This window comes from Sus scrofa, chromosome 17 (assembly GCF_054392235.1).
Source record: "Sus scrofa isolate SSC_HxYL_T2T_F1_AM1 chromosome 17, Sscrofa_HxYL_maternal_Yorkshire_Landrace_v2.0, whole genome shotgun sequence".
NCBI classification, from domain to species: domain Eukaryota; kingdom Metazoa; phylum Chordata; class Mammalia; order Artiodactyla; family Suidae; genus Sus; species Sus scrofa.
The window spans coordinates 6,922,729-6,936,908 of NC_139399.1; the positions used below are offsets into that span (position 1 = coordinate 6,922,729).

At 44.1% G+C, this 14,180-nt stretch overlaps 1 protein-coding gene across 1 annotated transcript in view; it reads left to right on the forward strand.

Moving 5' to 3' along the window:
• The first annotated feature begins 10,883 nt into the window (after positions 1-10,883).
• The window catches only part of LOC110258846 (ankyrin repeat domain-containing protein 26), an 82,677-nt gene continuing 79,380 nt past the window's right edge, over positions 10,884-14,180 (forward strand). Inside the window, 1 exon segment of the mRNA XM_085004472.1 lies at positions 10,884-11,086. Coding sequence (XP_084860598.1) covers positions 10,884-11,086 — 203 coding nt within the window.

Consider the following 14,180-nt stretch of genomic DNA (forward strand, 5'->3'; position numbering starts at 1 on the left):
CTGCATTCCATCATGCTGCATGGAATCCACTGCATTCAATCATGCTGCATAAAATCCACAACATTCAATAGGGTTCCATTTCTTCACGCTGCATGGAATCAACTGATTTCTACCACGCTGCATGGCGTCCACTGCATTAATAGGAATGCATTTTACCATGCTGCATGGAATACACTGCATTCAATCACAATGCATGGAATCCACTGCATTCAATCATGATGTTTGGGCCTCGCTGCATCGACTCCACTGCATACAATCGGGATCCATTGCACCACAATGCATGGAATCCTCTGCATTCAATGACGCTGCATGTAATCCACTGCATTCAATCGGGATGCTTTGGGCCATGCTGCATAAAATCCACAGCATTCCATCATGCTGCATAAAATCCACTGCATTCAATAGGGTTCCATTTCTTCACGCTGCATGGAGTAAACTGAATTCAATCACAATGCATGGAATCCACTGCATTCAATCGGGATGCTTTGGGCCTCGCTGCATCGACTCCACTGCATACAATCGGGATCCATTGCGCCACAATGCATGGAATCCTCTGCATTCAATGATGCTGCATGGAATCCACTGCATTCAATCGGGATGCTTTGGGCCATGCTGCATAAAATCCACTGCATTCAATCACGCTGCATGGAATCCACTGCATTCAATCATGCTGCATAAAATCCACTACATTCAATAGGGTTCCATTTCTTCACGCTGCATGGAATCCACTGCATTCACTCTCGCTGCATGGGATCCACTGCATTCAACCGGGATGCATTTGACCACGCTGCATGGAGTACACTGCATTCAATCACAATGCATGGAATATACTGCATTCAATCGGGGTGCATTGGGCCATGCTGCATAAAACGCACTTCATTCAATCTGGATGCATTGCGCCTCGCTGCATGGACTCCACTGCATACAATCGGGATCCATTGCGTTAAAATGCATTGAATAATCTGCATTCAATGACGCTGCATGGAATCCACTGCATTCAATCGGGATGCTTTGGGCCATGCTGCATAACATCCACTGCATTCAATCATGCTGCATGGAATCCACTGCATTCAATCATGCTGCATAAAATCCACTGCATTCAATAGGGTTCCATTTCTTCACGCTGCATGGAATCAACTGAATTCTAACACAATGCATGGAGTTCACTGCATTCAATAGGGATGCATTTTACCAGGCTGCGTGGAGTAAACTGAATTCAATCAGAATGCATGTAATCCACTGCATTCAATCGGGATGCTTTGGGCCTCGCTGCATCGACTCCACTGCATACAATCGGGATCCATTGCGCCACAATGCATGGAATCTTCTGCATTCAATGACGCTGCATGGAATCCACTGCATTCAATCGGGATGCTGTGGGCCATGCTGCATAAAATCCACTGCATTCAATCACGCTGCATGGAATCCACTGCATTCAATCATGCTGCATAAAATCCACTGCATTCAATATGGTTCCATTTCTTCACGCTGCATGGAATCCACTGCATTCAATCGGGATGCTTTGAGCAATGCTGCATAAAATCCACTGCATTCAATCGAGATGCATTTGGCCTCGCTGCATGGACTCCACTGCATACAATCAGGATCGATTGCACCACAATGCATGGAATCCTCTGCATTCATTCGGGATGCTTTGGGCCATGCTGCATAACATCCACTGCATTCAATCACCCTGCATGGAGTCCATTGCATTCAATACGGATGCATTTTACCACGCTGCATGGAGTACACTGCATTCAATCACAATGCATGGAATCCACTGAATTCAATCGGGATTCTTTTGGCCATGCTGCATAAAAGGCACTGCATTCAATCTGGATGAATTGGGCCTCGCTGCATGGACTCCAATACATACAATCGGGATCCGTTGGACCACAATGCATGGAATCCTCTTCATTCATTGACGCTGCATGGAAACCACTGCATTCAATCGGGATGCTTTGGGCCATGCTGCATAACATCCACTGCATTCAAACATGCTGCATAGAATCCACTTCATTCAATCATGCTGCATAAAATCCACTGCATTCAATACGGTTCCATATTTCACGGTGCATGGAATCTACTGCATTCAATCACGCTGCATGGAGTCCACTGCATTCAATCGGTATGATTTGGGCCATGCTGCATGTAATCCACTGCATTCAATCGGGATGCTTTGGGCCATGCTGCATAAAATCCACTGCTTTCAATCACGCTGCATGTAATCCACTGCATTCAATCATGCTGCATAAAATCCACTGCATTCAATATGGTTCCATTTCTTCACGCTGCATGGAATCAACTGCATTCAATCTCGCTGCATGGAATCCTCTGCATTCAATCGGGATGAATTTTACCACGCTGCATGGAGTACACTGCATTCACTCACAATGCATGGAATTCACTTCATTCAATCGGGATGCTTTGGGCGATGCTGCATATAATCCACTTCATTCAATCGGGATGCATTGGGCCTCACTGCATGGACTCCACTGCATACAATCGGGATCCATTGCGCAACAATGCATGGAATCCTCTGCATTCAATGATAATGCATGGAATCCACTGCATTCAATCGGGATGCTTTGGGCCAGGCTGCATAACATCCACTGCATTCAATCACCCTGAATGGAGTCCAATGCATTCAATCGGGATGCATGTTACCACGCTGCATGGAGTACACTGCATTCAATCTCGCTGCATGGAATCCACTGCATTCAATCGGGATGCTTTGGGCGATGCTGCATATAATCCACTTCATTCAATCGGGATGCATTGGGCCTCACTGCATGGACTCCACTGCATACAATCGGGATCCATTGCGCAACAATGCATGGAATCCTCTGCATTCAATGATAACGCATGGAATCCACTGCATTCAATCGGGATGCTTTGGGCCAGGCTGCATAACATCCACTGCATTCAATCACCCTGAATGGAGTCCAATGCATTCAATCGGGATGCATGTTACCACGCTGCATGGAGTACACTGCATTCAATCTCGCTGCATGGAATCCACTGCATTCAATCGGGATGCTTTGGGCCATGCTGCATAAAATCCACTGCATTCTATCGGGATGCATTGGACCTCGCTGCATCGATTCAACGGCATACAATTGGGATCCATTGCGCCACAATGCAAGGATTCCTCTGCATTCAATGACGCTGCATGGAATCCACTGCATTCAATCGGGATGCTTTGGGCCATGCTGCATAAAATCCACAGCATTCCATCATGCTGCATAAAATCCACTGCATTCAATAGGGTTCCATTTCTTCACGCTGCATGGAATCAACTGAATTCTGACACAATGCATGGAGTCCACTGCATTCAATAGGGATGCATTTTACCACGGTGCATGGAGTAAACTGAATTCAATCACAATGCATGGAATCCACTGCATTCAATCGGGATGCTTTGGGCCTCGCTGCATCGACTCCACTGCATACAATCGGGATCCATTGCGCCACAATGCATGGAATCCTCTGCATTCAATGATGCTGCATGGAATCCTCTGCATTCAATCGGGATGCTTTGGGCCATGCTGCATAAAATCCACTGCATTCAATCACGCTGCATGGAATCCACTGCATTCAATCATGCTGCATAAAATCCACTACATTCAATAGGGTTCCATTTCTTCTCGCTGCATGGAATCCACTGCATTCACTCTCGCTGCATGGGATCCACTGCATTCAACCGGGTTGCATTTGACCACGCTGCATGGAGTACACTGCATTCAATCACAATGCATGGAATATACTGCATTCAATCGGGGTGCATTGGGCCATGCTGCATAAAACGCACTTCATTCAATCTGGATGCATTGCGCCTCGCTGCATGGACTCCACTGCATACAATCGGGATCCATTGCGCTAAAATGCATTGAATAATCTGCATTCAATGACGCTGCATGGAATCCACTGCATTCAATCGGGATGCTTTGGGCCATGCTGCATAACATCCACTGCATTCAATCATGCTGCATGGAATCCACTGCATTCAATCATGCTGCATAAAATCCACTGCATTCAATAGGGTTCCATTTCTTCACGCTGCATGGAATCAACTGAATTCTAACACAATGCATGGAGTCCACTGCATTCAATAGGGATGCATTTTACCACGCTGCATGAAGTAAAATGAATTCAATCACAATGCATGGAATCCACTGCATTCAATCGGGATGCTTTGGGCGATGCTGCATAAAATCCATTGCATTCAATCGGGATGCATTGGGCCTCGCTGCATGGACTCCACTGCATACAATAAGGATCCATTGCGCCACAATGCATGGAATCCTCTGAATTCAATGACGCTGCATGGAATCCACTTCATTCAATCGGGATGCTTTGGGCCATGCTGCATAACACCACTGCATTCAATCACCCTGCATGGAGTCCATTGCATTCAATACGGATTCATTTTACCACGCTGCATGTAGTACACTGCATTCAATCTCGCTGCATGGAATCCACTGCATTCAAACGTGATGCTTGGGCCATGCTGCATAAAACGCTCTGCATTCAATCTGGATGCATTGGGCCTCACTGCATGGACTCCACTGCATACAATCGGGATCCTTTGTACCACAATGCATGGATTCCTCTGCCTTCAATGACGCTGCATGTAATCCACTGTATTCAATCGGGATGCTTTTGGCCATGCTGCATAAAATCCAGTGCATTCCATCATGCTGCATATAATCCACTGCATTCAATAGGGTTCCATTTCTTCACGCTGCATGGAATCAACTGATTTCTAACACGCTGCATGGCGTCCACTGCATTAATAGGAATGCATTTTACCACGCTGCATGGAATACACTGCATTCAATCACAATGCATGGAATCCACTGCATTCAATCATGATGTTTTGGGCCTCGCTGCATCGACTCCACTGCATACAATCGGGATCCATTGCACCAAAATGCATGGATTCCTCTGCATTCAATGACGCTGCATGGAATCCACTGCATTCAATCGGGATGCTTTGGGCCATGCTGCATAAAATCCACTGCATTCCATCATGCTGCATAAAATCCACTGCATTCAATAGGGTTCCATTTCTTCACGCTGCATGGAATCAACTGAATTCTGACACAATGCATGGAGTCCACTGCATTCAATAGGGATGCATTTTACCACGCTGCATGGAGTAAACTGAATTCAATCACAATGCATGGAATCCACTGCATTCAATCGGGATGCTTTGGGCCTCGCTGCATCGACTCCACTGCATACAATCGGGATCCATTGCGCCACAATGCATGGAATCCTCTGCATTCAATGACGCTGCATGCAATCCACTGCATTCAATCGGGATGCTTTGGGCCATGCTGCATAAAATCCACTGCATTCAATCACGCTGCATGGAATCCACTGCATTCAATCATGCTGCATATAATCCACTGCATTCAATAGGGTTCCATTTCTTCACGCTGCATGGAATCCACTATATTCAATCTCACTGCATGGAATACACTGCATTCAATCGGGATGCATTTGACCACGCTGCATGGAGTACACTGCATTCAATCACAATGCATGGAATCCACTGCATTCAATCGGGATGCTTTGGGCCATGCTGCATAAAACGCACTTCATTCAATTTGGATGCATTGCGCCTCGCTGCATGGACTCCACTGCATACAATCGGGATCCATTGCGCTAAAATGCATTGAATAATCTGCATTCAATGACGCTGCATGGAATCCACTGCATTCAATCGGGATGCTTTGGGCCATGCTGAATAACATCCACTGCATTCAATCATGCTGCATGGAATCCACTGCATTCAATCATGGTGCATAAAATCCACGGCATTCAATAGGGTTCCATTTCTTCATGCTGCATAGAATCCACTGCATTCAACCACGCTGCATGGAATCCACTGCATTCAATCGGGATACATTTTACCACGCTGCATGGAGTACACTGCATTCAATCACAATGCATGGAATCCACTGCATTCAATAGGGATGCTTTGGGCCATGCTGCATAAATACCACTGCATTCAATCGGGATGCATTGGGCCTCATTGTATCGACTCCACTGCATACAATCGGGATCCATTGCGCCACAATGCATGGAATCCTCTGCATTCAGTGACGCTGCATGGAATCCACTGCATTCAATCGGGATGCTTTGGGCCATGCTGCATAAAATCCACTGCATTCAATCACGCTGCATGGAATCCACTGCATTCAATCACGCTGCATGAAATCCACTGCATTCAATCTACATGATTTGGGCCATGCTGCATAATATCCACTGCATTCAATCCGGATGCATTGGGCCTCGCTGCATCAACTCCACTGCATACAATCTGGATCCATTGCGCCACAATGCATGGAATCCTATGCATTCAATGACGCTGCATGGAATCCACTGCATACAATCGGGATGCTTTGGGCCATGCTGCATAAAATCCACTGCATTCCATCATGCTGCATGGAATCCACTGCATTCCATCATGCTGCATATAATCCACTGCATTCAATTGTGTTCCATTTCTTCACGCTGCATGGAATCCACTGCATTCAATCACGCTGCATGGAATCCACTGCATTCAATCGGGATGCATTTTACCATTCTGCATGGATTTCACTGCATTCAATCACAATGCATGGAATCCACTGCATTCAATCAGTATCCATTACACCTGGCTGCATGGAATCCATTGCATTCAATCTGGATACATTACCCCACACTGCATTAAATCTACTGCATTCACTCCGGATGCATTTCACAACGCTGCATGGAATCTACTGCATTCAATCGGGATCCTTTCTGCCACGCTGCATGGAATCATCTCCAATCAATCACGCCACATGGAATCCACTGCATTCAAACAGGATCCATTGGGCCACGCTGCATAGAATCCACTGCTTTCAATCCCGATCCATTGGGCAATGCTGGATGAAATCCACTGCATTCAATCGGGATTCATTGCACCATGCTGCATGGAATCCACTGCATTCAATCGGTATCCACTCTGCCATGCTGCATGGAATCCACTGCATTCACTCGGGATACATTGCCCCAAGCTGCATGGAATCCACTGCATTCACTCAGGATGCATTTCACAACGCTGACTGGAATACACTGCTTTCAATCATGCTGAATAGAATCCACTGCATTCAATCGGCATCAATTACACCATGCTGCATGGAATCGACTACATTCACTCTGGATGCATTTCACAACGCTGCATGGATTCCACTGCATTCAACCACGCTGCATGGAGTCCACTGCATTCAATCAGTATCAATTACACCACGCAGCATGGAATCCAATGCATTCAATCGGAATTCATTGTGCCATGCTGCATATAATCCACTACATTCAATCGGGATCCATTGTGCCACGCTGCATGGAATCCAATGCATTCAATCACGCTGCATGGAATCCACTATATTCAATCAGTATCCATTTCACCATGCTGCATTGAATCCACTGCATTCACTCTGGATACATTGCCCCAAGCTTCATGGACTCCACTGCATTCACTCAGGATGCATTTCAAAACGCTGCATGGAATCCACTGCATTCATTCGGTATCCATTACACCATGCTGTATGCAATCCACTGCATTCAATCGGTATCCATTTCACCACGCTGCATAAAATCTACTGCATTCAATCTGGATACATTGCCCCAAGCTGCATGGAATCTACTGCATTCACTCGGGATTCACTTCACAATGCTGCATGCAATCCACTGCATTTGATCGGAATTCATTGTGCCATGCTGCATGGAATCCACTGCATTCAATCGGGCTCCATTGTGGCACGCTGCATGGAATCCACTGCATTCAATCACGCTGCATGGAATCCACTGCATTCAATCGGTATCAATTACACCACGCAGCATGGAATCCAATGCACTCAATCGGAATTCATTGTGCCATGCTGCATGGAATCCACTGCATTCAATCGGGCTCCATTGTGCCACGCTGCAGGGAATCCACTGCATTCTATCACGCTGCATGGAATCCACTGCATTCATTCGGTATCAATTCCACCACGCAGCATTGAATCCAATGCATTCAATCGGAATTCATTGTGCCATGCTGCATGGAATCCACTGCATTCAATCGGGCTCCATTGCGCCACGCTGCAGGGAATCCAAGGCATTCAATCACACTGCATGGAATCCACTGCATTCAATCGGTATCCATTTCACCTTGCTGCATGGAATCCACTGCATCAAATCTGGATCCATTGCACCACGCTGCATGGAATCCACTGCATTCAATCGGTATCCACTCTGCCATGCTGCATGGAATCCACTGCATTCACTCGGGATACATTGACCCAAGCTGCATGGAATCCACTGCATTCACTCAGGATGCATTTCACAACGCTGCATGGATTCCACTGCATTCAATCCCGCTGCATGGAATCCACTGCATTCAATCAGTATCAATTACACCATGCTGCATGGAATCCACTACATTTACTCTGGATGCATTTCACAACGCTGCATGGATTCCACTGCATTCAACCACAATGCATGGAATCCACTGCATTCAATCAGTATAAATTACACCACGCAGCATGGAATCCAATGCATTCAATCGGAATTTATTGTGCCGTGCTGCATGGAATCCACTTCATTCAATCTGGATCCATTGTGCCACGCTGCATGGAATCCACTACATTCAATCGGTATCCATTTCACCATGCTGCATTGAATCCACTGCATTCACTCTGGATACATTGACCCAAGCTGCATGGAATCCACTGCATTCAATCTTGATGCATGCAATCCACTGCATTCAATCGGGATCCTTTCTGCCACGATGCATGGAATCATCTGCATTCAATCACGCCACATGGAATCCACTGCATTCAAACAGGATCCATTGGGCCACGCTGCATAGAATCCACTGCTTTCAATCCCGATCCATTGGGCCACGCTGGATGAAATCCACTGCATTCAATCGGGATTCATTGCACCATGCTGCATGGAATCCACTGCATCAAATCTGGATCCATTGTGCCATGCTGCATTGAATCCACTGCCTTCAATCTGGATACATTGCACCACGCTGCATGGAATCCACTGCATTCAATCGGTATCCACTCTGCCATGCTGCATGGAATCCACTGCATTCACTCGGGATACATTGCCCCAAGCTGCATGGAATCCACTGCATTCACTCAGGATGCATTTCACAACGCTGATTGGAATACACTGCATTCAATCATGCTGAATGGAATCCACTGCATTCAATCGGTATCAATTACACCATGCTGCATGGAATCGACTACATTCACTCTGGATGCATTTCACAACGCTGCATGGATTCCCCTGCATGTAATCCACTGCATTCAATCGGTATCAATTACACCATGCTGCATGGAATCCACTGCATTCACTCTAGATGCATTTCACAACGCTGATTGGAATACACTGCATTCAATCATGCTGAATGGAATCCACTGCATTCAATCGGTATCAATTACACCACGCAGCATGGAATCGACTACATTCACTCTGGATGCATTTCGCAACGCTGCATGGATTCCCCTGCATGTAATCCACTGCATTCAATCGGTATCAATTACACCATGCTGCATGGAATCCACTACATTCACTCTAGATGCATTTCACAACGCTGCATGGATTCCACTGAATTCAATCACGCTGCATGGAGTCCACTGCATTCAATCAGTATCAATTACACCACGCAGCATGGAATCCAATGCATTCAATCGGAATCCATTGCGCCATGCTGCATCGAATCCACTGCATTCATTCGGGATCCATTGCACCACGCTGCATAAAGTACACTGTATTCAATCACGCTGCATGTAATCCACTTCATTCAATCGGAATCCATTCTGCCACACTGCATGGAATCTACTGCATTCAATTGGGATCCATAGCACCACACTGAATGGAATCCACTGCATACAATCATGCTGCATGGAATCAACTGCATCAGTAGGGATCCATTGTGCCACGCTTCATGGAATCAAATGCAGTCAATCGGGATCCATTATGCCACACTGCATGGAATCCACCGCATTCAATCGGGATCCATTATGCCACGCTGCATGGAATCTGCTGCATTCAATCACGATCCATTGGGCCACGCTGCATGGAATCCACTGCATTCAATCACGCAGCTTGGAATCCACTGCATTCAATCGGGATCCACTGCGCCACACTGCAGGGAATCCACTACATTCACCCGGGATCCATTTCACATCGCTCCATGGATTCCACTGCATTCAATCCCACTGCATGTAATCCACTCATTCAATCGGTATCCATTGAACCACCCTGCATTGTATCCACTGCATTCAATCGGGATCCATTGTGCCACACACCATGGAATCCACTGCATTCAATCTGAATCCACTGCACAATGCTGCATGGAGTCCACTGCATTCAATCACTCTGCATGGAATCCACTGCATTCAATCTGGGTCCATTGCAACACACTGAATGGAAGCCACTGCATTCTATTACGTTGCATGTAATCCACTGCATTCAATCGGGATCCATTGGGCCACGCCACATGGCATCAACTGCATTCAATCAGGTTCCATTGTACCATTCTCCGTGGAATCCACTGCATTCAATCACGCTGCCTGGAATCCACTGCATTCAATCGGGATACATTGTGCCACGCTGCATGGAATCATCTGCATTCAATCGGGTTCCATTGCACCACACTGAATAGAATCCACTGCATTCAATCACGCTGCATGGAATCCACTACGTTTAGGAATCTAAACTTCCTACTTTGCCACTTGGCTCTGAGGAGAGGCAGTGGTCCTAACCTAGAGTGCTCTTGTTGGACTCAGGATTCAGTGAAAAGCCAAAGAGGAGGTGTGGTGTGGCTGAGGCCCATTCACTGTAAGATGAAGAAGATTTTTGGCTTCAGCAGTAAGAAGCCTGTGTTGTCCTCGGATTCCTCCACCAGCCCCTGCAGGGAGGGCGTTAATAGAGTCAACCAGCATCCCAGGTACCATGTCCAAGACAAGGATCTCTGGAGGATTCACAGGGCAGCCTGTGTGTGCTGCTCAGGAAAAAATGGCCCCAATTATAAAGACAAGAGGAACAGGTAACCAGGTGGCCAGGAGGGGTTGAGGGTGTGGGCAGACCTGGTAGGAGCCCTCCTGTCATTTTTTCCTCAGGGGCTCCATGGACACCTACATGGCTCTAGTGCCCAGTAGGTTTATAGGCACCAAGAGCAAAAGGTTTAGCTAGTTTCAATACTGCCCATAATTCCCCTTAAAGATCACTTCACTGACAGTTTTAAAGTGATTTTACTGAATACCTGCAATTGTAGAAACAGAATTCAACATAAAGAGTATTTCATTCTTATTTTTTATTCTTGTCCTTTCTTTTTTTTTTTTTTTTTTTTTTTTAGAGCTTCACCCACAGCATATGAAGCTTCCAAGGATAGGGGTCAAATTGGAGCTATAGCAGCTGGCCTACACCACAGCCACAGCAATGGTGGATCCAAGCCCTCTCTGTGATTTACACCACAACTTAAGTCAGTGATGGATCCTTAACCCACTGAGTGAGGCTAGGGATCAAACCCACATCCTCATGAGTACTAGTCAGATTCTTTAACCCCTAGGCCATGACAGGAACTCCAACAGTATTTTAGTTTTAATGTACATAATTTTATATCCATAATTTTATTTGTATGTATGTATTTTATTTTGGTTGCATCCATGGCATGTGGAATTTCTTGGGGCAAGGGATTGAATCCCAGTGGCAGCCAGACCAGGGATGCCTGCATGCTGCAGGCATGGCCTCAGGACACATAAAGAAGGAATCCCCTAAAATAAAGGAGTTCCCTGGTGGCAGAGAGGGCTAAGGATCTGGCATTGTCACTGCTGTGACTCAGATCAGTGTTGTGGTGTGGGTTCACTCCCTGGCCCTGGAACATCTGCATTGTGGAGGAGCAGAGAAATAAAAATATTTAAATATGGAAAATGAGGACAGTATCAGAAGAAGACACAAATGCCTATTCGTACCTTTTTTTATGCTGCCAAAGATCTTCCTAAGAATGACTCCAAACGCAAGAATTTTAGATGTTGACTTGATAACATAAAAATTTTAAAACCCTCTCTATCAGAAAATAAGATTAACAAGAGAAAACACAATGGCCTTTACAAAATTTACAACAGAGTTGTATTAGACAGATATGTATACATATACATATATATATCATCATTTATAGAGAAGTCATTGAAATCAACAAGGGAAAAAAACCTCTAATTTGCAACTGGGCAAAGTGGCTTTTTGTATATCTATAAGTGACCCTTGGATATAGGAAAAAAATATATAATGTTGCTGGTAAGGAAAGGAATTTAAGTTAAAAGAGGAATGAAATACCATTTTCCCATCACAAAATATGTGAAGATAAAAAACTGTGGTTCTTGTACTTACTGGTGCTTCAAGTTTAAGTCACTTTTTGACTTTTCTTTTCTTTTTCTTTTTTTATTCTTTTTGAGTGTGCCAGGAATCAAAACTGCTATAGCAGCCACCCAAGCCACTGCAGGATCTGTGCAACACCAGATCCTTGACCTGTTGCTCCACAAGAGAACTCCACTTTTGACTTTTCAAATAAGCACTTTGGTGATAAGTATCCCATTATAGAAATGTATATCCCCCTTACACATCAATTCTATTTATACTCAGTAGAAGTAAATCCTTAGAGATAACTAGAGATAAATTAGAGATAAATAACATGCAGTATGCTTTTCTCAACACTGCTTAAAATAGCTGTGTATTAGGAAGAACTCACTAAAAGGATTTTGTAAGTAAAATGCAGTGCATCTGGTGTGGAGTAACATGTGACCATGGAAGATGGCTTAGATAATGGCTGTATGTTGACCCAGCAAAGATGTGCTTTGGTAAATCATTGAGAAAAGAATTAGTTGGATTACATATAAACACAAGAAGACTGTGGTCTTATCTTAACCAAAAATATGTACCAAAATGGAACAAAATTTACTTCTGAGCATTTGTATTACACATGAAATTTTCTTTTCCCTTCTAAAAAGTATGTGATTTCAACCTGGAAAAAAATTCTAGTAACTTCTTGTGATTAATGAAATAATCCTGGGAAAGAGCAATAATATGAATCTTGCATATTTAAATATAATTTCTCACTTGCCATTTTTTTGCTTGTTTTTCCTGAAATTTTTGGAGGACTGCTATCTTCCGACCAGGCTTAGTCTCTTCAGAAGTAAAGGCAGGAATTCCCTTGTAGTGCCACAGGTTAAGGATTGGGTTCAATCCTTGCTTGGGAACTTCCATCCACTGTGGGTGTGGCCAACAAAAAAGGAAAGGGAATCTTTTTGTAGATTTTACTAGGTATATATTTAATTATATATGTATATTTTCAATCATCTTTGGCTTTGTTACATATGATAGGTAAGTGATTATAGATTAGTTATTTTACTTTGCATTCTTTGGAAAATAGAACATAGTGTAAATGATGAGTATCACTATTGCAAGAGTTTATAAGGTATTAGTCATGTGCTTATGAAAGTAAAAAGTAAGAAATAAGCATGTATAAATAGTTATGAATATGGCAAAAATTATTGTATTACGTTTCTAGATGTTTTCCTTAGAAATACTCAACCCTCCAATTATATTTATTCATTCTTTTAATCCATTTGTTAATCCAGTATGACTTGAAACACCTATTTTGTAGCAGACATATTCTACTCAGGGGCCTTCATCTATCTCTTAGAACCTTGTCCTTCTTAAAAGCTTCATATTGCCTCCTATGAGCAAGGAGAGAAATTTAAAATTAAAGCATTGACTTAATCTCAGTTGAAGCTCATCCACCCTTCTTGCACACAAAAGCTTTTCTGAAGGTAGGAAATTGTAAAAGATAACCTCTACTTGTCCTTTTGAAAGCTGATAATATTACTAAATACTAATAATGATCTTTGGAAATGACAGATTTCATAATTCTATAAATCCAAATGATGAATAAAATGAGCCATGCCTATTCAGGAATCCTGAATTTTCTGGGGCTTAAAGTTCCCTGAAAAGCAGAATAAGAAGGGCCTTTTTAAAAAAGTTCTTGCTTTGTTTATTTATTTAATTCTCTTTCGCCATACTGCTTTTGTTTATCATCATCATTATTATTATCATTATTGTCTTTTTAGGGCCACACCTGTGGCATA